Source organism: Hemiscyllium ocellatum, chromosome 19, assembly GCF_020745735.1.
Source record: "Hemiscyllium ocellatum isolate sHemOce1 chromosome 19, sHemOce1.pat.X.cur, whole genome shotgun sequence".
Classification (NCBI taxonomy): Eukaryota; Metazoa; Chordata; class Chondrichthyes; order Orectolobiformes; family Hemiscylliidae; genus Hemiscyllium; species Hemiscyllium ocellatum.
This window is the reverse complement of record NC_083419.1, coordinates 1,936,687-1,961,561: the sequence shown is the minus strand read 5'-3', so window position 1 is coordinate 1,961,561 and position 24,875 is coordinate 1,936,687. Positions and strand designations below refer to the sequence as shown.

Below are 24,875 nucleotides of genomic sequence, written 5' to 3'. Positions count from 1 at the left end.
GTAGAGGATTGAGTTTCGGAGCCACAAGGTCATGCTGCAGCTGGTCGCACTTGGAGTATTGTGTACTGTTCTGGTCACAGCTTTATGTGAAAGATGTGGAAGTTTTAGAAAGGGTTCAGAGGAGATTTACTGGGATGTTGCCTGGTTTGGAGGGAAGGCCTTATGAGGTAAGGCTGAGGGACTTGAGGCTGTTTTTGTTAGAGAAAAGAATGTTGAGAGGTGATTGAATTGAGACATACAAGTTAATCAGAAGGTTACATGGCTTGGACACTGACAGCCTTTCTCGTCGGATGGTGACAGCGAGCACAAGGGGACATAGCTTTAAATTGAGGGGTGATAGATATAGGACAGATGTCAGAGGTAGTTTCTTTACTCAGAGAGTAGGAGGGGCGTGGAATGCACTGCCTGCAACATTTGTAGACTCACCAACTTTAAGGGCATTTAAATGGTCATTGGATAGACATATGGACAATAATGGAACAGTGTAGGTTAGATGGACTTCAGATTGGTTCCACAGGTCGGTGCGACATTGAGGGCTGAAGGGCCTGTACTGCACTGTAATGTTCTATGTTGTATGTTACAGTTCACTTCATAAAAGCTAGGAACAGGAATAGGCCATTCAGCCCTTCCAGCCTGCTCTATCTTTTGAGATGGTCATGGGTGATCCCATCGTGGCCTCAAATCCACTTTCCTGCCTACTCCCTTTAAACAATTACTAATTTAAAATCAGTCTATCACCTCCTTAAACTTATTCTTTATAGTTGCAATGGAAATTTTTAAAAATTCATTCATTGGAATGTGCAACACTGGCTGGGCCAGTATTTATTGCCTGTCCCTAGTTGGCCCTTGGGAAGGTGGGGGTGAACTGCCTTCTTGAACCGCTGCAGTCCATGTGCTGTAGGTAGACCCACAATGTCCTTAGGGAGGGAATTCCAGGATTCTGACCCAGAGACAGTGAGGGAACAGCGATATATTTCCAAGTCAGGATGGTGAGTGGCTTGGAGGGGAACTTGCAGGGGCTGGTGTTCCTATATATCGGCTGCCCTTGTCCTTCTAGATAGAAGTGGTCATGGGTTTGGAAGGTGCTGTCTGAGGATCTTTGGTGAATTTATGTCGAGCATCTTGTAGATAGTACACACTGCTGTGACTGTGCATTGATGGTGGAGGGAGTGGATACTGAAGGTGGTGGATGTGGGGCCAATCAAGCGGTTGCTTTGTCCTGGATGGTGTCAAGTTTCTTGAATGTTGTTGGAGCTGCCCCCACCCAAGGAAGTGGGGAGGATTAAGAGTCAGAAGCTGTTTTTAAAAGTTCTTAAAACTTCGAGGGAAATGAAAATGACTGACCCCTGTAATAGAATGATAAAATTTCTAGGATTTAATATCCAAGAGTCATCAGGAAACAAAGCTAACAGCTTAATGTAGCCATCTTTCTACCTAGAACAAAAATCTTTCTTTGAGCAATTTCTCTAAGAATTTACTGACAAAGCAACTCTCCAATTGAAGCAGCTGGCAGTTTCCAGTGTAGTGGAGGCCATTCAGCTCACCACAGCCATTTCAGTGCTAGCCCTTCAAACAGTGCTCCTACTGCCTGTGATTTGACAGATTTGGAATGCGGACGAAGTTTGGGAAACTGTTCAAAGTGATGCACGCTGATCATTTTCACAGCAAGTGCCGATTAATAAAAAACCCAACTTACCCAGCTCTGTTTCTTCTTTTTTTTCTTTGAGTCGCTATCATTCACCGTCCCGATGCTGGAATGGCTGGTCGCACTGTTGATGCTGGAAACACTGTCTGAGGAATGTTGTCTTCTAATCCGTGTATCTACTGGGAAATCAGAGTCACACCCTGAGCACCGTGGGACACTCTGTTACTGACAAACTCGAGGAATGGATGAAAGGAGAGAAGTTGTTGGTGGAGGACATCGTAACCGTTTGGAAAAAATAAAACCAGGAAATATTTATTATTTGAAACTGATCTCTGGTTTGAAAGGACCAAAAGGAAGATGAGACCGAGGGAGGTTGGCGGCTTTGGAAAAAACCAATAAACGGAATGTGAGAGAAAGTGAGGACTGCAGATGCTGGAGATCAGAGTCGAGAGAGTGGTGCTGGAAAAGCACAGCAGGTCAGGCAGCATCCGAGGAGCAGGAGAGTCAACATTTTGAGAATAAGCTCCTCATCAGGAATGAGACTTGGGTGATGAAGGGCTTATTCCCGAAGTGCTGATTCTGAGGGGATGCTGCCTGACTGGCTGTGCTTCTCCAGCGCCTGACTCTCCACAATAAACGGAACGTGCTGAGCTTTCATTTCTACACCAGCTTTTATCAGAGGAAACAGGAACAGCCAGACAATTGCTCACTTCGCTCAAACTAGACAGGAAGACTCAGGGACAAGTTGAGTCCAGTTCAGAGCAATGTCAACAGTGTGGTTTCAATTCCAACTGCTTGGCCTTCGGACCTATCTCCTCACTCTTCCCCCTAGGGTACAGCTTTTATTTTGGTTCATTCATTAGGATAGCATTTATGGTCAATTCCTAATTTCCAGTTAAGGATTAATAATCCCTGTTTAGGAATCAACCATATTTCTGTCGGCCAGACCAGGCAAGGACAGCAGATTTCCTTCTCCAAAGGGAGTTCGCGAACTTGACAGGCTTCTACAAGATACAACAATGGTTGTCATTAGCTCACTTTTTATTAAATTCAAATTGATGAGATTTTTACCCACATCCCCAGGACATTAACCTAGACTGATTAATCCAATCAGATTCTGGATTAGTGGTGCTGGAAAAGCACAGCAGTTCAGGCAGCATCCGAGGAGCAGGAAAATACCACAACACCATTGCAATGCATTAATAAACCATCACTGACAAAACAAAACCAGCTCTGGCCAGGAAATCCACAACAAACCATTATTAATCTTCAACATGGGCCAGACCGAGACAGCAGGTCTCATGGGGAATCTGAAAACTGTCTCCCTACCTCAGGAGAGCTGTGAATGCTGGGAGGAGAAAGTGAGGACTGCAGATGCTGGGGATCAGAGCTGAAAATGTGTTGCTGCAGCAAGTCAGGCAGCATCCAAGGAACAGGAAATTCCACGTTTCAGGCATAAGCGATTCCTGAAGAAGGGCTTATGCCCGAAACATCGAATCTCCTGTTCTTTGGATGCCGCCTGACCTGTGAATGCTGGGGCCAATGACAATGGTCAAGGCTGAGATGAACTAGTGGCTCTGAGAGGGTGTGATGGAAGATGGAGCAAACACAAGTCACACCATAAAGAAATGGCAGAATGGCTAGCTGGGGGCTGAATGGCTTCCTGCTATGAGCAGTGCTCCTACGTTGCACCCAGTTTTCACTCTGTACCTTTGTTTGTATGGTCTGGGCCATTTAAAGCTCCCTGAATGGCAGCTTGAGCAGCAGAATTTTGTGTCTTCAGCATTTCGATGGTCTCTCTCAGCTCAGTGAGTTCCGACTCCTGCGGGAGAGAAATAGGAAGCTGCTTCATTGAAATGGAGACAGTAGTTCCCCCAGTCCCACATCACCCTACCCCCCACCCAGCCAAATTGACCCCCTCACAACCAGCTGCTCCCGATCTGTACTCACTTCACGGAGAGCTCATCACCTCAGTGAATCTGTCCAGTTTAGCTGACACCAGTATTTATCACACCAACTGTAAGAGCATTTTCAGTCAGGAACAATCACGATTACACAAGACAGAGCATTTTAACATTTGCAAAATGAGAATTTACTGTGAGGTGATGGCCTAATGATACTGTTGATGGACTTACTCCAAAAACCAAGTTAATGTTCTGTGGGCCTGGGTTCAAACCTCGCCTCAGTAGATATTAGAATTTGAATTCAATAAAAACGTCAGGAATTAAGAGTCTAATGATAATCATGAGTCCATTGTCAATTATCAGAAAAATCCATCTGGGTCACTAATGCCTTTTAGGGAAGGAAACTGCCATCCTTACCTGGTCTGGTTCCATGTGACTCCAGACCCATAGCAATGTAGCTGACCCTTAACTGCCCTCTGGGTAATTAGGGATGCGCAATAAATGCTGGCCCAGCCAGTAACACCCTCGTCCCGTGAATTAATACAGAAAAAGAATGATCAGGCTGAACATGAACACATCAAACCCGATTAAAGTCAATGAGTTCAGTGCATCAGCTTTGAACAGTGAATATTGGCCCAATATTTAAGATTTAATCCCTTGACCAATATCAAAAAGAAGCAAATTAACACAATCACTGTCTCATTGCTGTTCGTGGGAGGTTGCCATGGATACATTGGCTGCAACATTCTCTATATCCCAGCAGGGACGACATTCCCAAAGTCCTTAATTGGCTGTAAAGCAATCTGGGATGTCCTGAGGTTGTAAAAGGTGCTATATTAATGCAATCTACTTTGATTTTATTATATTAATGATTAAGAGAATGGGGTGGAGCATATGAATCTCTCCCAATTAAAGACTCACAGGAAGTTACAATAAGCCCCATGAAACTCCAGTTCAAACTGATGGTGTACAGTACAGCAGCATACCGTTACCTGCTGGTGTGCAGTACAGCAGCATACCATTACCTGCTGGTGTACAGTACAGCAGCATACTGTTACCTGCTGGTGTACAGTACAGCAGCATACCGTTACTTGCTGGTGTACAGTACAGCAGCATACCGTTACCTGCTGGTGTGCAGTACAGCAGCATACTGTTACCTGCTGGTGTACAGTACAGCAGCATACCATTACCTGCTGGTGTACAATACAGCAGCATACTGTTACCTGCTGGTGTACAGTACAGCAGCATACCGTTACCTGCTGGTGTACAGTACAGCAGCATACTGTTACCTGCTGGTGTGCAGTACAGCAGCATACCGTTACCTGCTGGTGTGCAGTACAGCAGCATACCATTACTTGCTGGTGTACAGTACAGCAGCATACCGTTACCTGCTGGTGTACAGTACAGCAGCATACTGTTACCTGCTGGTGTACAGTACAGCAGCATACTGTTACCTGCTGGTGTACAGTACAGCAGCATACTGTTACCTGCTGGTGTGCAGTACAGCAGCATACCGTTACCTGCTGGTGTGCAGTACAGCAGCATACCGTTACCTGCTGTTGGAACATCCTGGCTCTTCACGTTGGAGCAATGAGAGTTAATTCAATAAATTATTTTTCAAATCTTCAATGGAGTGAACAAGGAAATGTTATTCTCTCTGACTGGGGCTGGGGTGTGGCGGAGTCAGTGATGAGGGGTAAACAGAGAGTAAGGAGATCTTTCTTCCTCCAACTGTGCAGCCCATTACATCTCACTACTCTTCAGGAAAGTTCGATAAACAGCTGCTCTGGTCAAAGGGGGTAGAGTGAGTGAGATAATGGGAGGTATTTTGGATTGTTCTCACAAAGAGCTCACTCAGACACAATGGGACAAACAGCCTCCTCAACACTGTAATTTATTTAATTTCCAAGTTTCATCTTTCAACATACTGTTGGTGTTTCTTCACAGCCAGTCAGTTAAAATTAAAAAGTTCACACAGTGGAGTTAAAGACATTTCCATGATTAAAATAGATATAATCAGTTCTTGTAGTCGGATCAAACGAGTTGAATCAAACTGTCAGTAGATTTGTCTAAGATATCCAAGAGATATCAGGCCCTTTCCCGGAGAGGTGTTAGAGTTTTCACACAGCTCACCTTTTGCTCAGCAGTCATGGTTAGGTTCTGTAGCCGGGACGTCATGTTGCTTAAACTCTGTTCAAAAGCAGCCACGAGGTGAGCCTGTCAATACAGGATGAAGGTTATAATCATTACAATAAAATTATCCCCTTGTTATCTGTATCTTCTCAATGAACCAACTAAAGTCACAATAACCAGTGTCGACCATGTGAAAACTTCATGATTAGAATAGTTATGTTTTAAAGAAGAAAGGAAGAAAGACTTACATATATATATCTCCTTTCTCATCTCAAAGCATTTCACAGTGAATGAGGTAGTTTTGAAATGTAGTCACTGTTGTAATGTGAGAAATGTTACTGAAATAACTCCATGGAGGTTGAGATCCTGTCACTAAGTCACTTGTTATTTACACATGAACAATCCTTGACTGTAGTTCTGCCTCATTCAGAGTCATCTCCCAGTGTGGCAGTGTCTCTGACACACCCCTCTTTATCTGTCAGTCAGGGCTCCCTGATTGGATCAGGTTAACAACCCCAGTCAGGAAAGTCATATATTAAGACAACCACCTGGCTGAACTCATTAACATCACTAGTTACAGTAAAACTGTGCTTAGCAAATTCCCATAAACAGCAGTGTCAAATCATGTAATCATTTTTTGTGATGTTAGGTAAGGGATTTATATTGGCCAGAATATCAGGGAGAACTCTGTCATGCCACGGAATCTTTTAGCTCTACCAAAGCTGACAAATAGGGGCCTCAATTTAATGTCTCCTCCGAACGACAGCACTTCCAACAGTGCAGCACTCCCTCAGCACTGCAAGCAATGTCAGCCTTGAGTTCTGTGCTGAAGCCCCGGAATGAGACTTGAACCTGGAATTGTGTGACTGAGCAGCAAGAGGTACTTTCAACATGGTGCCAACACCAGGCAACTGCTTGGGAACTCCGTACAGCAGATCTTACTCTAACATTTCTTATAACCATACTACACTTTGAAACCTAAATTCTAAGTCAGTAAAGATTCCTCTTGTTTTACTTTGTCCCTGTGTAACCTGAGTGCCTTACTCTGTCCAAACTGCCTGTGATCTGTGTGCCCTTGCTTACTATGTTCTGCCTATAATGCTCACAAACAAAGCTTTTCACTGTACTTAGGTACACATGGCAATAAATCAGATCAATCAAGCAAGCAGAGTGGTCCCCACTCAGCCATTGCAGTGTTAAAGTTGATCAATAAATCTCATAGGTTTATTCACAAATGCACACAGTCAGTGATCAGTAATAACTCCAGAAAACAGCAAAAATCATCACTGCAACAATGAGAAAGTGATTCACAAGTGCATCGTTATTTCTGAGCGTTGTCACAAATCTAGAATTTTGCTCTGGGGTTTTTGCTGGGTCAGAGATAAGGCTACCACACAATGGAGCAGATTGGGATCAGACAGTCTTTATACTCAGGCAGACACCTTCCAAAAATGACCAGTTCAGAAAAAACAGACCGGCCACAGTGTTAGACTCGCCAACATTAGAAGCATTTAAATGGTCTTTGCATAAACATAGTAGGATAGATGGGCTTCAGATTGGTTTCACAGGACGGCTCAACATTGAGGGCCGAAGGGCCTGTACTGTGCTGTAATGTTCTATGTTCTATGTTGTATGTTGTATGCTTTATGATTGGAATCATTCGCGTGGCTCCTGTTGGTCCAATGTAAAAGGTTATTGACACAATCCATTGTTACAATGTGAGTGTAACATTGTGAAATAAAACACAGTACCAATACAGCGTGGATCAGTACGTATCTCAAATGATGCTAAAAGATATTTACATCTGGTAACAATATGGGCAACCATAACATGCAGCAACTGATTTTATTCCCCAGCATCGCCCGTGTGTTCCCATAACCTCAAAAACCCACTATTGTTACTCTTTCCTTAATCCCTCCGTTCTCATTCCTTTTAAGCAGGTACAAACCCAGGTTTTTTTTATCAATAAAGATTGTATCCTGCGTTATCTCACTTTTCCAAAGACTTTTAAAAACAATTTTGATTAATATCCAATGTTTTTGCAGAACCTTTAGTAGAAATCTGAACGATATCTGAAGTTTCTGAGCGTTATGTAGAATGATGCTTTTTGCTGCTTTCTCTTGAATTATTAGAGAAAGTCAATTCCCAATTATATATTGAAAGGACGTGGAAACTTTGGAAAGGGTTCAGAGGAGATTAGCTAGGATGTTGCCTGGTATGGAGGGAAGTTGTTACGAGGAAAAGTCGAGGGACTTGAGGCTGTTTTTGTTAGAGAGAAGGAGTTTGAGAGGTGACTTAATAGAGACATATAAGATAATCAGAGGGTTAGATAGGTTGGACAATGAGAGCTGTGAGTGTGGTGCTGGAAAAGTACAGCAGGTCAGGCAGCATCTGAGGAGCAGGAAAGTCAACATTTCGGGCAAAAGCCCTTCATCAGGAATCATGAAAGGCTTTTGCCCGAAACATTGATTCTCCTGCTCCTCGGATGCTGCCTGACCTGCTGTGCTTTTCCAGCACCACTCTGATCTAAACATATAGACGAGAATGGAATAGCGTCAGTTAGATGGACTTCAGATTGGTATGATAGGGCAGTGCAACATCAAGCGCCGAAGGACCCGTACTGCGCTGGAATGTTCTATGCTCGATATATGTTTGCAAATAAATTAAGATAAATTTACATTACAGTTTGAATGTAATAAATTATTGCAAAGTTTATTTTGACAAAAATTAAAGCTCAATTAAAATTTTACTGCACAGTAATAATACATAGGACATAGGTAGGCCATTCAGCCCCTTGAGCCTGTTCCACTACTCAATGGGATCATAGCTGATCCACGGCCTAACTCCATTTACCTGCCTTTGGCCCATAACCCTTAATACTTTTGCTTTCATCAAAACTACTCAGTAATATTCAAAACTTGATTCGCAACACCAATAAAATAATTATATTATCATTCACAGCCCCATGCCCAAGAGACTGAGATAGATTTGTCTCCATGGAAACATGCTTGCTGTTGCTGTAGGGGGCACAACTGCTAGAAAAGCTTTATGGAGATACATCAAGGGTGTTGATTAATCTGGGAAAGTTTGAGCAGCAGTCTACACTCACTTTGCTGCTTTTTCAGAACGAGGCAGTTTGCTCATTTTTCAGGTTGCCTGAAACCTTTGCTTTAGGCATGTTTCTCATTCAAGGTCTCCAGTATTTGCTGCCCCTACCAACCCCAATCCTGGCCAACCATGAGTTCCCCAAATGCGGAGGTAGCGCTCAGATTATCTTGGGCAGTCCATTAGCAGGGACAGCTTTGACTGCAATTCCATGACTCCATGGATGAAAGACAAATTGGAAATCTGGAATCCTTCCCAGTTCCAAACTCAGAGCACCTCAAGGCTATAAAAAGCCATGAATTCCTTGCAACAGAAAGCAGAATTACTCATAGAGTGCATCAGTATTCAGGGCCTCAAGTGCATTTATACATTGGGCAAATGACAGGCCTCATTACAACATAATAACTTTCTCTGTCAATTTGACTCTTGCTAAATGGAACATCAATCGCACGGAGGGGACAAAACTGTCAAATATCTTTTATAAAATAGCACCTGAGCTCAATTAGAAAAGCTCTCTACAAGAAACACGGTTTGTGTCAGGAGGTCTATCATCATTGTTGAATTGTTCCTGGTGAGAAGGATGTAATTATATCCCAGTGCTGACAGATCTCTCTCTGCTTCCCATCAAAAGAAACCATTTTTTACAGCAACGCAAGCAAGCAACTCAAAGCAATGTACCATTCCTTAATAAACCAGCGGCCACGAACGTTGAAATTATATCCCCACCGACACATTTACGGTTTATTATAGCCAGAATGCAATATGAATCGGGTTAACCAGAGCTATAATGGGATATTCTCACATTATAGCTGAGCCCCAAGCTGAAACATCAGCATATTTCCTTCACTCAGTCTTTGGCAAATCTCTTGACAAATAAGCGTTCCACTCTCTATTATAGAATTCATTTCCAATAGCGATACTTTCAAAACCTCTGCATAGTTCCCAACGTCTGTGTTATTTTTACAATGAACTGAATGGGGTCAATGTTAATAATCCTTAATGAGGAGCTGGGGGCAAGAGTGTTGAAAATCTAAAATGGAACATCTAAAATGACAGATCTAACTCAATGTTTAAGCACTTGCTGCTGTCATTGGAATGGTGTGGCATGCTGATGCCTGGTATTTCATTATACTGTAAGAAACTTATTAATAAAAATCTCTGCCATAAGCTAAATTTCTCCAAGGAGTTCTTTTCAACTCAAAAGCTCTGCTGCTTTCTTGTTGACGTGTGTTTTGTTTGGTGATGCTGAACAAGAGGAAGTTATTGACAATTGCTCATCAATACTGATATCACTGAAAGGGGAGACATATCATGGAAATGTTTTGTCTCAGGTTCAGCATGAACAATACAAGAACGTCACATTTCGTAAAATTACTATAATTCCTACTACAGGAGTGACTGGTTGGCAAGTTGACTCAGATTAGCCAGTGCATCGCCTTGGATAAAGTCACGAGGTATTTACACAGTCCTGTTTTGCAGAGAACAAAAGCCATGTGTGATTAAGCCGTATTACAAGTGCGACTGATTATCTTAATTTAGTTGTCAATGTAGCTTTATCCTTGACAACTCCTTGGAAAATCAGAGTCAACTTGCCAGCCAATCAGCAACCTCTTCTCTGCAGTATAAATGGTTGTGATTGTTTGAAATTTGGCATTCTTGCATTGGTCCTGATGAATGTTAATATGCCTTTCTTTCCAATATTCAATATTCAACTTCTGTCTGATCAGGCAGCAGGTTGAATGTGGACATTGTGAGCTGGCTTTGGATGCTCACTCACTTGGCTAGAAGGAGGGGTTTCTGTTAAACCTGGTCAATTGCTACGGTCAGGACATATCGACAGTAAGTTTAAGCTGGGGTTCACAGAGAGAGGGCATTTCCTATGGGCCATAGGAATTCCAGTGAAATGAACAGGAAGAGGCCATTCAGCATCATGAGCTTGGGCCTCCACCACTCAATGAGACCATGGCTCATCTACATCCAAAAACCTTAAACCTCTCCTTACTCTGATCTAAAGTCTCCACCTGCTTCAAAAAGACCAGCATCATCCCATCCAAAGAGAAATCATGCAGTGTCCCTCAGTGACCACCACCCAGTGGCTCTGACCTCCATCATTACGACATCTTTCAAGAGGTTAGTCATGGCTCACATCAACTCCAGCCTCCCAGCCTGCCTCAGCCCTTCACAATTCACCTACTGGCACAACAGGTCACAGCAGGCTCCATCTCCCTGGCCCTACACTCATCCCTGGAACAGCTGGATAATAAGAATATGTACATCAGCCTCTTACTTGTTGGTTATAGTTTCACCTTCAACATCATGCCTCACAGTGCCAGAGACCCGGGTTTAATTCCCGCCTCAGGCGACTGTCAGTGTGGAATTCGCACATTCTCCCCGTGTCTGCGTGGGTTTCCTCCGGGTACTCCGGTTTCCTCCCACAGTCACAAAGATGTGCGGGTCAGGTGAATTGGCCATGCTAAATTGCCCGTAGTGTTAGGTAAGGGGTAAATGTAGGGGTATGGGTGGGTTGCGCTTCGGTGGGTCGGTGTGGACTTGTTGGGCCGAAGGGCCTGTTTCCACACTGTAAGTAATCTAATCTAATCATAATTCCAAACAACTCATCTCTAAATTCCAAGACCTAGGTGTTGTATCCCCCCTCTATAACTGGATCTTTGATTCCAGAACACAGGAAAGAGGCTGGGTGCTTAGCAGCATGCTGTAAAGACAACAATCTCTCCCTCAATGTCAAGAGTGTGGTGCTGGAAAGATACAGCAGGTTGGGTAGTATCCAAGGAACAGGATGCTCCCACCTTCCCCCCAGCCCCACCCCCCCGCCCATTTATCTCTCAGCCTCCCCCAACTTACAAGCCTCATTCCTGATGAAGGGCTTATCCCAAAAAAATTGATTCTCCTGCCCCTCGGATACTGCCTGACCGGCTGTGCTTTTCCAGCACCACACTCTCGACTCTGATCTCCAGAATCTGCAGTCCTCACATTCTCCTCTCCCTCAGCAAAATGAAGGAGCTGGTCATTGACTTCAGGAAGTGGAGTGGAGGACACACCCCTGTCTGTATCTCTGGGGCTGAGGGGGAGATGTTCGAGAGCTGTCCTGGTCGATCCACGCCAACGTAATGGTCAAGAAAGCACAGTGTCTCACTTTCTCAGGGGGCTATGAAATTAACAGGTCCATATTGACTCTTACAATTCTTTTCAGTGCACCGTAGAGAGCATCCCATCTGGATGCATCACAGTGTGATTTGGCAACTGCTCTTCCTGAGACCACCAGGCGTTACAGAGAGTTCTGAACACAGCCCAGTCCATCAGACAAACCAGCCTCCCACCCACTGACTCCGCCTACACTTCCCACTGCCTCGGAAAAGCAACCAACATCATCACAGACCCCTCCCACCCCGGTTATAATCTCCTCCACCCTCTTCCATCGGACAGAAGAAACAAAAGTTAGAAAACACGTACCAACAGATTCAAGAACAGCTTCTTCCCCGTTATTATCAGACTTCTGAACAACCCTCTCAAATGTTAATGCTGATCTCTCTCTCTCTGTAACCTCTCTGCAGCTGTAACACTGTACCCTGTACAGTGTCCTGCTACCCTGGTGCACTCTGTATGATATGATCTGCCTGTATAACACACACACCAACACTTTCCACTGTATCTCAGTCCATGTGACAACAGTAAAATCAAACAAATCAAATCAAATCAGACAGGTTCCATTATTTCATATCCTTGACTCTTACACGTCAGATTTCAAATGATTGACGTAGCCCCAGCAGCTCCTGCTGGTTGTGTTGGAGAGTTCTACACTTCAATCCCAGTAGGTGTGCACGAGTGTTCCCTGACTACTCTCCAGAATGTGGATGCACACTTGAAACATTCAAAGTATTGGCCCAAATGGGTTGAAAAGTGGGATAGTGTTGCTAAGTCAGCACAGACCCAATGGGCTGCAAGGCCTCTTCTGGCCAGTGTGATGTTGTGAATAACGAAGCTCTCATTTCAACACTACATCTAATCATCTGAGACTCTCTAATGAGTGGAAGGGGTTTCTCTCCAGCTGCTCTATGAATTCCTTACAAAATCCTCCGACTCTCAGGAAGTGAGGATGAGTGAGGGTGCCTGGGTAAAGGAGCGAGGCCAGTGGGGTTGGGGAACAGAGATGCAAAGGGGAGGGGAGAGGCTGTAAAGAGGACTGCGAAGTTGTAAAAGAGAGAACAGAGCTGGAGGAAAGACTGAACAAGGGGGCACAAAGGGTGGGACAAGTCTGAAGGGGAAGGCAAGGGACACGAAGGAGAGAAGACCTTTTGAACTTTTCAACAAAAGAATTCTCATCTCACTGGGAACAGGATAACCATATTCAACCTTCTCCCAAGAAACATAACAGCTAATGAGCCAGAATGTTACTGTTCAATCAAATCAGCCCTGAATCACCTATCCCAGGGAATACACATCCAGCTCAGTAACCCTCCTCATTATCTAAACCCGGAATCCCGGTACCATTCCACTGGGAAATTTCTCTTCCTCTGTCTTCCATTCTGGACACCAGTATAAACCAGTTTCTGTTGGGGATAGTGAGATTTCATGATCAGCCAGAGTTTCAAAATCAGGGGCTACCCATCTAAAACAGAGATGATGTGGTTTTTCTTCTAAGGGCTATGAGTCCTTAGAATTCCTCAAAAGACAGCAGACGCAGAATCTTTAAATATTTTTAAGGTTCTGTTCGCCGAGCTGGAAGTTTTTGCTGCAAGCGTTTCGTTCCCTGGCTAGGGAACATCATCAGTGCTATTGGAGCCTCCTGTGAAGCGCTGCTTTGATGTTTCTTCCGGCATTTATAGTGGTTTGTTCTTGCCGCTTCCGGGTGTCAGTTTCAGCTGTAGTAGTTTGTATATGGGGTCCAGGTCTATGTGTCTGTTGATGGATGTTCTTGCCGTTTCCGGGTGTCAGTTTCAGCTGTAGTGGTTTGTATATGGGGTCCAGGTCTATGTGTCTGTTAATGGAGTTTGTGGATGAATGCCATGCCTCTAGGAATTCCCTGGCTGTTCTCTGTCTGGCTTGTCCTATGATGGTAGTGTTTTCCCAGTCAAATTCATGTTCCTGGTTGTCTGAGTGTATGGCTACTAGGGATAGCTGGTCGTGTCGTTTTGTGGCTAGCTGATGTTCATGGATGCGGATTGTTAGCTGTCTTCCTGTTTGTCCTATATAGTGTTTTGTGCAGTCCTTGCATGGTATTTTGTAAACTACGTTAGTTTGGCTCGTGCTGGCTATTGGGTCCTTTGTTCTAGTGAGTTGTTGTCTGAGCATGGCTGTTGGTTTGTGTGCTGTTATGAGTCCTAAGGGTCGCAGTAGTCTGGCTGTCAGTTCTGAGACGCTCCTGACGTATGGTAGTGTGGCTAGTCCTTTTGGTTGTGGCATGTCCTCGTTCCGTGGTCTATCTCTTAGGCATCTGGGAATTCTCTTTTCACGAGAGAAGAGGAAAAGGATAGCCAACTCCCATTCCTAGACGTGTTAGTAGAGAGAACACCCAATGGAGAATTCACCACAAGGGTACACAGGAAAACAACACACACAGACCAAGTCCTAAACTATGAAAGTAACCACCCCAACACACACAAACGAAGCTGCATCAGGACACTATTCAAAAGAGCCACAACACACTGCAGTACACCAGAACTGCGAAAAGAGGAAGAGGAACACCTATACAAGGTATTCACCAAAAACGGATACCCACGCAACTTTATCACCAGATGCCTAAGAGATAGACCACGGAACGAGGACATGCCACAACCAAAAGGATTAGCCACACTACCACACGTCAGGAGCGTCTCAGAACTGACAGCCAGACTACTGCGACCCTTAGGACTCATAACAGCACACAAACCAACAGCCATGCTCAGACAACAACTCACTAGAACAAAGGACCCAATAGCCAGCACGAGCCAAACTAACGTAGTTTACAAAATACCATGCAAGGACTGCACAAAACACTATATAGGACAAACAGGAAGACAGCTAACAATCCGCATCCATGAACATCAGCTAGCCACAAAACGACACGACCAGCTATCCCTAGTAGCCATACACTCAGACAACCAGCAACACGAATTTGACTGGGAAAACACTACCATCATAGGACAAGCCAGACAGAGAACAGCCAGGGAATTCCTAGAGGCATGGCATTCATCCACAAACTCCATTAACAGACACATAGACCTGGACCCCATATACAAACCACTACAGCTGAAACTGACACCCGGAAACGGCAAGAACATCCATCAACAGACACATAGACCTGGACCCCATATACAAACTACTACAGCTGAAACTGACACCCGGAAGCGGCAAGAACAAACCACTATAAATACTGGAAGAAACATCAAAGCAGCGCTTCACAGGAGGCTCCAATAGCACTGATGATGTTCCCTAGCCAGGGAACGAAACGTTTGCAGCAAAAACTTCCAGCTCGGCGAACAGAACCACAACAACGGACACCCGAGCTACAAATCTTCAACCAGACTTTAAATATTTTTAAGGCCGACATAGCCAGATTCTCAGTGACCAAAGAGATTAAAGGTCAGTGGGCGGACAAGTAGGATGGAGATTTCAGGTTAAAATCTGATTCTTGAATGGGGGTGGGATGGGGACAGGCTCAAAGGGGCGAGTGGCCTCATCTTGTTCCTTGTTTAAATGTTTACATGGTCATCTGTAATCGAGGCACATTAACAGCATCAACCTCACAAACCAGCTGAACTGAGAGCACAGCAAATGATTTTCTTAGTTCAAACAGTCTGCAACATCAACAATTTATCTTTGAAGAACCCACTATAACAACTTTATCCCCTTGTTTGATAATACAATCAAAGGTGGTTAATATATTATACATTAAGATGCTGTTCTTACAATTTACCAAATGAATTCCAGCTGCGGAATCTCCCCTGTGAGCACATTTTTTATAAATATCATCTGTTCCACTGAATTAATATTGTTGCAGGTCAGCTGAATGGTCCATCAATTATCCATTGTTCCTTTGTTCTGACTGGCTGCTTCTCTAGCTGTTCAGATGGATGATGCTGCCTTGTACACAGACACACACACAATCGAGACCCTGGTTTTTGACGTGGTGGCAGGTACGAGAGGGCTCCCCTCAGAGACAAAGCCTCATCTACAACAGCATCTTATTAGAACATTCGGGAGTGAACACAGCACATAACAAAATAGGAGGCAGGGGGGAATTAAATTTCAGAGATGGGGAGGCATTATTTCCCTCACAGAGTCGTGAATCCGTGGAACTCACTGCGTCAGAGTACGGTAGGTGCTGGATATTGAGTAAATTTAAGGAGGGAATAGACAGATTTTTAATGAGAAATGGGTTGAGGGACTATGGGGAGCGAGCAGGAAAGTGAAGTCAAGGTGAGATCATCCATGATGGTATTGAATTAGAGACAAAAAAAACTGCAGATGCTGGAATCCAAGGGAGGCTGAAAGAGCACAGCTAGCCAGGCAGCATGATGCAGCAGGATCGAGGGGCTGAATGGCCTTCTCCTGCTCCTAGTTGTTATATTCTCAGGGTCGAGGATGTACAGCCCCCTCAGTCAGATTCGATACTGGTAACAACTGGCTATCTACCTCATCCTCAACAACAATTCTATCCAATCCTCACTGCACTCACATCCCTTCATCGTGACAATGCCCAAACATCTATCAATTCCTGTCTTGAACCTGCTGAATAACTGAACACCCCAGCCCACTGAGGTACACATTCCAAGGAATGTCTCCTCAGCTCAGACCTGTTTGGATGTGCCCTTATCCAGAGCTTTGTGCCCATGTTCTAGACTCCCCAGCTATCCCACGGCACAGGATCCCCAAGGGGCAAAGGAATTTTCATTGTGATGCTTACTTCCCACACACAGGCTATAGATGCTCAGCCTGACAACACTGTGGCTCCAGAAGGTATAACTGGATTAACTGACGGTCACTAACTCACTTGACCATCCACAGGAACATTACAAACACCAAGTCACATTTGTGTTGCTTTATCAGGAACAAGATCACTGGGCAGCCAACATTGAACACCCCTGAAGCATAACCCCTTCATTCACAGGATGAGAGCATCACTGACTTGGGCAGTTAAGAGTCAACCACATTTCTGTGAGTCTGGAGTCACATGTAGGCCAGACCAGGTAAAGATGACAGTTTCCTTTCATAAAGGACATCAGTGAGTGAGATGGGTTTTTTTCCAACAATTAACAGTGGATGCCTGGTCATCATCAGACTCGTAATTCCAGATTTGTACTAGATTCATATTCCATCACCTACCGTGGCAAGATTTGAAGCAAGGTCCCTCGAACATTACCTGGGTCTCGGGATTAACAGACGGGTGATAATACCACCAGGCCATCGCCTCTACTTTATACACAGCAAGGAACCACAAGTAGCAATGTCATTATGTGCAGATAATCTGTTTTCTACTGACATTTGCTGAAGAAGATATGTTAGCCAGGACAAGTGATACAGAAGATCAGATGAACCACTGAGTTCCTTGGACTCCTTCCAAGTTCCTCATCAGTATTCGCTATTCTCGACACGATCTCCTCTACACTGAGGGGAGTAAACACAGATAAATTTCATGTTTTGCATGACCCTTCCTTCCTGTATGCACTTGAGACTGGGAGTTTCTATTTAATGTTCCCTGCTGCTCTGCCCTCTCTATCCCTGGGCCCCTTTACCAACTCAATGAGGCTCGAAACCTCACGCAGCAGCAACCCATCGTCCAATCAAACATCCTACAGCTGACTCAACTCAATATCAAGAACATCAATTATAATGGGGAGGTGGTTGGGGGCGGCTTCTGCTCCAAATCCTTTTGGACACAAGTATTTCAGCTTTAAATATATACAAGGACTCTTTCCCCACAGCTCGCTGCAGTAAGGAGTTCCAAAGTCTCTCAATCCTCTGAGGGAAGAAATTCCTCCTTGTGTCAGTCTGAAATTGGTGCGTCTTTATTCTGACACTATGCCCTCTGGTCCTAGCCACTCCCAGGAGGGGAAACACCCTCTCACCACTGACCCTTTCAAGCCCCTGCCTGTCACATCTCATTCTTCCGAACTCCAGTGAGTAGACTCACAATCTGTTTAAGCTTTGCCCATGAGACAATCCCTTCAAACCGGGATCATCCTTGTAAAACATTCTCTGAACTGCATCCAATGAAATAATGTCTTTCCCTAAATAAAGGGAGTAAAATTGCTCACAGTATTCCAGATGTGGTCTCCCCAGCAGCTTGTACAGTTACAGTAAGACTTACCCACTCTTATATTCCAACCCCTTTGAAATAAGAGCCAACATTCCCCTCACCCTCTCGATTCCCTGCTGTCCCTGTGTGCTAACGTGCTGTGCTTCCTGTACATGTCCCCCATGTCCCTTAGTGTTGTAGCTTTTTGCAGCCTCTCTCCACTTAATTAATATTTTGTTCTTTTGTTCTCCCTTCCAAAATAAACAGCTTCACATTTTCCCACATTATACTCCATTTGCTAACTTTTTGCCCACTTAATTAACCCATCAATATCTCTCTGTAAACTGCTTGTATCTCTTTCACAAACTGCCTTTCTATTTTTGTGTCATCTGCAGATTTCGTTACTGTCCATCTCATTCCATCATTTCACTCAATTTGCTCTCAGTTTAACAGAAGGGTTATCAACATAAACATTGGCTCTGTTTCTCTCTCCACACGTACTGCCAGGCCTGCTGAGTTTCTTCAGAATTCTCCATTGGTCACAATCCACTCACTGAAGTCTGTGCCCCTGAATATGCAATTCTTAAACCAAGACTGGGAACGGTCATGTTGATAATGCCAGCTTTAATTTCCCTCAACTAGTACGGATTATTTACCACAAAAGAATTTCGATCCAAGTAGGATTTGCATCTGCTGGTCACTTCATTGCATTTGAGTATCAGGCAGCTGAACCTTTTTCTGAGGAATTATCAGGTAACTATCCATTAACTTCCCTCCGTTAATTAATTTCTGAGTAGGAGAAAAGAGTGACTTACATTAGCCGAAAGTTGAGAGGTGAGAGAGGCGACCTTCTCCTGAGAAGTATCCAGCTCTCTGCGCAGCTTCCGAATTTGCTGTTACACAAGACAGAAACACCCGAGATTGAACATGTTTCCAATGGATACGATGGCTTCGTGTGAGTCAACCACACTCACCACTCAAGGGTCAACTCAACAGGCACAGGATCCCGTGTGAAAGCCACCACCTCTTCCCCAACCTTCCTTTAGAGGCATAACTCACATTTCTAACCAAGGCCTCATCCTTCATGTGAATTTTGTCCCTTTTTTTATGATTAATGAGATTCCACTTTGAAAGGGAAATGGGTAAAGACAATTGGTGAAAGAATCAGAGATGAGAGATGGACAATCTCCGCGCTGTTATCGGGAATGTTTGAAAGGGGATGGGAGCAGATTCAATCGGAACTTTCTTAAAAGGTAATCAAGGAATATTCAAAGGAGAAAGATTTGCAGGACCATGGGGAAAGAGCAAGGGGGTGTGACTATTTGGACAGCTCTTTCAAAGGGCTGGCATGGGCAAGATGGACTTAATGGCCTCCCTGAATAGAAGCGGACTTCTACCTGATGTGGGAAACCCAGGAGGGGACAATCTCACATCACTTCAGTTTGTCTCCTCATTGAGTGTAAATTTAGCACAAAACTGATTTTAAAAATGGTTGTGGATCCAATGCACCTTCTGATCAGTTACTGTACCTATCAAAATCAATTTTAATCTTCATTTGCCAAGGCATCTCCCAAACCTGCAATCGCCAGCATTGCAAAAGGATAAGGGTAGCAGCTAACAATGAGACACCACCATCTCTCTCTCTCTCACACATGCACACACACAGACACACCCACACAAACAGCCACACACACGCACTAACAGACACACACACGCACTAACAGACAGACAGACACACACACACACACACACACACACACACACACTGCAATAGTTCACTCTAAGGGGCAGTTAGGGATGTACACTGAATTCTAGATTTACCAGTCAGACCCACGCCCCAAAGAATGATAAAATAAAGAGTAGGGCCTCACTCCACTCCATCCAAATTTCAAATGTTTGGGAGAACAATTCCACACACACACACCCAGACTGTGGATACGGTGACTGGATTTGAAATGGAGGGAGCAGCTGTTTAACATCTTACCTCAGAATGTGCTTTCTCTTCAGCCTAGAAAGGAAAATAAAAAGACACAAATTTAAACAGATGCTGAGACATCCAACTAAATAAATACTTGCTCCAGCTTGAGGTGATACAGGTCATGCATTAGATTCTGATATTGAAATAATATTCAATAAATCCATTTTGGAAAATCAGCATTGACAAAGCTGACTGAAATACTGGCTCCCATTCCAGCTGAGGTGTGAACAGACAAGTAATGAACAAGAGCTGGTTCAGAATAACAGCTGCTACACCTCACAGTCAACTTTTATTTTCAGAACTACCTCCAGTAAATATCACAGAGGGGACTGGGACAGGTTTCCCATCAGGCCTGGTCAGCCAAGGGTCAGTGATTCACCCACAGAGCACTGAAAGGTGAAGGTTGTGCTTTGAGACCTAAAGGACAGTGTTGTAGCACTAAGGAATGCTGCATTGTTAGATGTCCAGGATTTCAGGTGAGTCTTTGGACTGATGCCTGATTAAATTTAAAAAAAAACTTACTGCAAATTAATTTGAAAAAGGGACAACTTCACAGTCTCGATTCTGCTGTTAGAAACCTATAGGAAGCACAGCTGGGGCTGTCTCAGCTTGCTTCATTTGAGCAATACAGAAGAGAGAAACAGAGGAATAACATCAAGTGTTATCCCCTGGCCACCACCGACAAGTCAGGAGGGTGATGGAATACTCCCCACTTGCCCCTGGGTGGGGGCAGCCCCAACAACACTCGAGAAGCTCGACACCATCCAGGACTAAGAAGCTGCGCCCCCCTCCCCCCCACATTCAATATTGAGCACCCCCTCCTCCTTCCAGCCCCCACCCAGCCACCACACAGTCCGAATTCCTGCTGGTTACCTCAACAATGCCGACTTTAAATAAATCTGTTGGACAAGAACCTTTTTGACTCTTGATCGCCAGTATCTGCAGTCCTCACTTTCTCCTATAACCTGGTGTGGTATGACCTTTGACTTTTGAAATATGCATTAATCTGTAGGAACTAGGAACAGGGATAGGCCATTCTGCCCTCTGAGCCTGCTCCACCACTCAATATGATCATAGCTGATCCTCTGTCTCAATGCCATTCTCCCACTTGCCTCACATATCCTTTTCATCGCTAAAAATGCATCAATCCCCTGCTCGAATATACAGCCTGTAATTAAGCAAAGCTAAACTCGTACAAAAACATGAGGTAACAGAAACACCATGAGCTTGTTTCTCCTTTAACCTCTTTAGCCAACACAGAATTTCTTTTTGTTCTCTTCCCCCACACGTGACCCCCTCCGCCTCCCCCACTTGGATTGAGAACTGTTCCAGGTCTAAATCTTCCCACTCCTGATGAACGGTCACTGACTGCAACTATCAGCTCTCCCAATCTCTGCTCATGCTGAGCTTTTCCAGCAACTGCTGCTCAGATTTCCAGCATCTATTGGGACTTCCCATCCCCGCTTTGGAGGTGTAAGGGGGTTTCTTCTGAATGATTTCCTCTCATGGACCAAACTAGGGAAGGGCCATAAATGCTGTTCCACCCAGTGACGCCCACATCCCGTGGAGCCATTTTTAAGAACTTCCCCATAGCCACAGAGGGCTGGGAAACTGGCCCATTCCAGGGCCGGGGATCAAAAGGGAAGGTGAGGTTGAACCAGAACCAGAGAAGGAAAAGAGAGACAGTAAGATGAAAGGTAGACTCTTCGGAGATGCTGTCAGTCTGGTCTGATTGTGGGTGAGTTGCACCCCAAAACTTATAGAATGCTTTCAGTAACTGAGGAGCCTACATTCTCTCACATAAAAATGTGCGTTTGAAATAGGCTATAGATGAATTAATTCATTGAATTTAATTCTATCAGCTGCTGAGGGGGGGAGGAGGGGGGGTTTAAGGCCGACCTTCTGGGAACATTAGCCTGGTTCCATGGAATGGATAGCCTGGACACATCCTGACATTCCCACATCGGAAGGGCATTGTTTAAAATCGGGCTTGCTGGGCATCTCCACACAGGCGAACACTTGGAAGGAGGTACTGAGCATGGCTGGGCACAGGGAGGACAGAGAGAGACTGACGCTCAGAAAGGGGCTGAGAATTATAGCACAGGACGCTGGGGAGAGCAGGAAGACAATGGGGACAGAAGTGGGGAAGACAGGGAGATCTCAAATCCTGGTGAAATCAGGATAGGGATGAGTGATTTATTAGAGGGTGTCGTTGCTGCTGACCAGGTATATAAGGGAGTTAAAGTCTCTGAATTAATCCTTGCTCAGCTGAAAGGGAGATGCAGTGTGTATACTGCTGCTACCTTTTTAGGGAGAATGGGGTTTGTCCCCAGTATCTGGTCAATATTTATCACACAACCCAACATCACTGATTAAAAAAGCAGAAGATCAAGTGACTTTCATATTGTGGGATCTTGCTGTCTAAAAACTACCTTCAAAAGGTCCCTGCTGACTAAAAAGCTTGGGGATACACAGAGTGCTACATAAATGTAAGTCCTTTCTCTCCTTGTTTAATGCTAGATGTACAATCAAGTTAAGGCAGGATGGAGCATCTAGTGGATGGTCCGACGCTAGGAAAATGCTCATTTATTTTTATTGTAAAATTCAGTCACCCGCAGATCCCTTGGGATTGCCAAAGCCAGCTCATTGATCGGGAAGGAATTTGAAAATGTGCATTCAGTTCTGGTTGTCACGGAGACTCAGCCCTCAGCCTCCTGGCCAGATGGTGTCTGTTCACCTCATGGACCCCCCTCTTTACTGAACCATTCTCTCTCAGCACTAAGCTTGGATACATTACACTGGGGCTGAACCACAGTCTGTCCTGTCAGAAGGGTGAGATCGACACTGACAGTAACCATGGAAATAGCACCATCCTGGAGTGAGCCAGTCTGTCAGATACTCCAACAGTGTGAATTCAAACACATCCATCTCCTCTCACTCTCCCTTCCAGCGCCGGGTAATCAAAGTCAAAATGATTCCTTTGCCAGACAAATGACTCCCACGTGAAGGAAGAAAAACTGGCATTTCTCACACATTTCCAGGGCAAGTGCTCCAAATCAGCGTGGTCTAGTCATTCAGAACGTAAGAAGCACAGAAACCCATTTGCACACAGCAAACTCCCACAGCCAGGAATAGGATCATGATAAAACCATCTGCTTCACTGACACTGGAGAAGGCAAACTGGTCAGAACACTCCCTTCTGTAGGAAACTCCCTTCTTCAAAACAGAGATGTGACACCTCCCAGCCCCGATCAAGGAGCTGGGGCCATTGTGTAACAATGTGAGTGTCGTGTCCACACACAGTATGACCAAGACGTACACATATAAAAACACTGGTGAGGCTACACTTGGAATATTGTGTACAGTTCTGGTCCCCATATTTCGGGAAGGATGTGGAAGCATTGGAAAAGGTGCAGAGGAGATTTACCAGGATGTTGCCTGGTCTGGAGGGAAAGTCTTATGAGGAAAGACTGAGAGACTTGGGTCTGTTCTCATTGGAAAGAAGGCGGCTAAGGGGGGATTTGATAGAGACATACAAGATGATCAGAGGGTTAGATAGGGTAGACGGAGAAAGTCTTTTTCCTAGGATGATGATGCCAGCTTGTACGAGGGGCATAACTACAAATTGAGGGGTGATAGATTTAAGACAGATGTCAGAGGCAGGTTCATTACTCAGAGAGTGGTAAGGGCGTGGAATGCCCTACCTGCTAATGTAGTCAACTCAGCCACATTAGGGAGATTTAAACAATTCTTAGATAAGCACATGGATGATTTTGGGATAGTATAGGGAGATGAGCTAAAAAGAAAATACAAAGGGGTGGCACGGTGGCTCAGTGGTTAGCACTGCTGCCTCACAGCACCAGAGTCCCACGTTCAGTTCCCGTCTCGGCCAACTGTCTGTGTGGAGTTTGCACATTCTCCCCGTGTCTGCGTGGGTTTCCTCCCACAGTCCAAAAATGTGCAGGTTAGGTGAATTGGCCATGCTAAATTGTCCGTTGTGTTAGGTGAAGGGGTAAATGTAAGGGAATGGGTCTGGGTGGGTTGCTCTTTGGAGGGTCAGTGTGGACTTGTTGGGCCAAGGGCCTGTTTCCACACTGTAATGAATCTAATATTCCACACAGCGTTCCTGAGTCACTTCCAGGCACCTGCATCCTCTCAGGAGGTGTTGGCTTAGTGGTATTATCACTAGATTATTAATCCAGAAACTCAAAAAAAAGTTCTAGGGACCCAAGTTCAAATCCCACCGTGGCAGATGGTGGAATTTGAATTTAATAAAACAAAATCTGAAATTAAGAATATAGGATTACCATGAATCCATTGCCAATTGTTGGAAAAAAAACCCTTCAGGTTTACCTATGATCTGTCTTACATGTGACTCCAGACCCACTGCAATGTGGTTGACTCTTAATTGCCCTCTGAAATGGCCAAGCAAGCCTCTCAGTTACACCAATCATGACAAGTATCAAAGAATGGATGGATCACCTGGCATCGAGCTAGGCACCAGAAAAGGCAATGGCAGAGACAGCCCTGTCGTTCTTGCAAAGACCCCCTCACTAACATCTGGGGGCTACCGCCAACGTTAGGACAGCTGTTCACAGACTAGTCAAACAACAGCCTGACACAGTCACACTCACGGAATCATACCTTACAGACAATGTCCCAGACCCCACCACCACCATCCCGGGATATGTCCTGTCACACCAGCAGGACAGACCCAGCAGAGGGGGCGGCACAGTGGGATACAGTCAGGAGGGAGTTGGTCTGGGAGGCCTCAGCATTGACTTCAGACCCCTCGATGTCTCATGGCTTCAGGTTAAATATGGGCAAGATAACCTCCTGCTGATTACCACGTACCGTCCTCCCTCAGCTGATAAA

General features: G+C 44.8%; 1 protein-coding gene across 8 annotated transcripts in view; it reads right to left on the bottom strand.

Annotated features, from left to right (window-relative positions):
- nav3 (neuron navigator 3) overlaps positions 1-24,875 on the bottom strand; it is a 440,932-nt gene that overhangs the window by 46,350 nt on the left and 369,707 nt on the right. For all 8 annotated transcript variants that reach the window (XM_060839577.1, XM_060839579.1, XM_060839580.1 and 5 more), the window contains 5 exons: positions 20,007-20,030; positions 18,838-18,915; positions 5,683-5,766; positions 3,356-3,467; positions 1,697-1,824 (listed from right to left, as the gene is read on the bottom strand). In XM_060839577.1, coding sequence (XP_060695560.1) covers positions 1,697-1,824; positions 3,356-3,467; positions 5,683-5,766; positions 18,838-18,915; positions 20,007-20,030 — 426 coding nt within the window. The remainder of the gene's footprint in view (positions 1-1,696; positions 1,825-3,355; positions 3,468-5,682; positions 5,767-18,837; positions 18,916-20,006; positions 20,031-24,875) is intronic.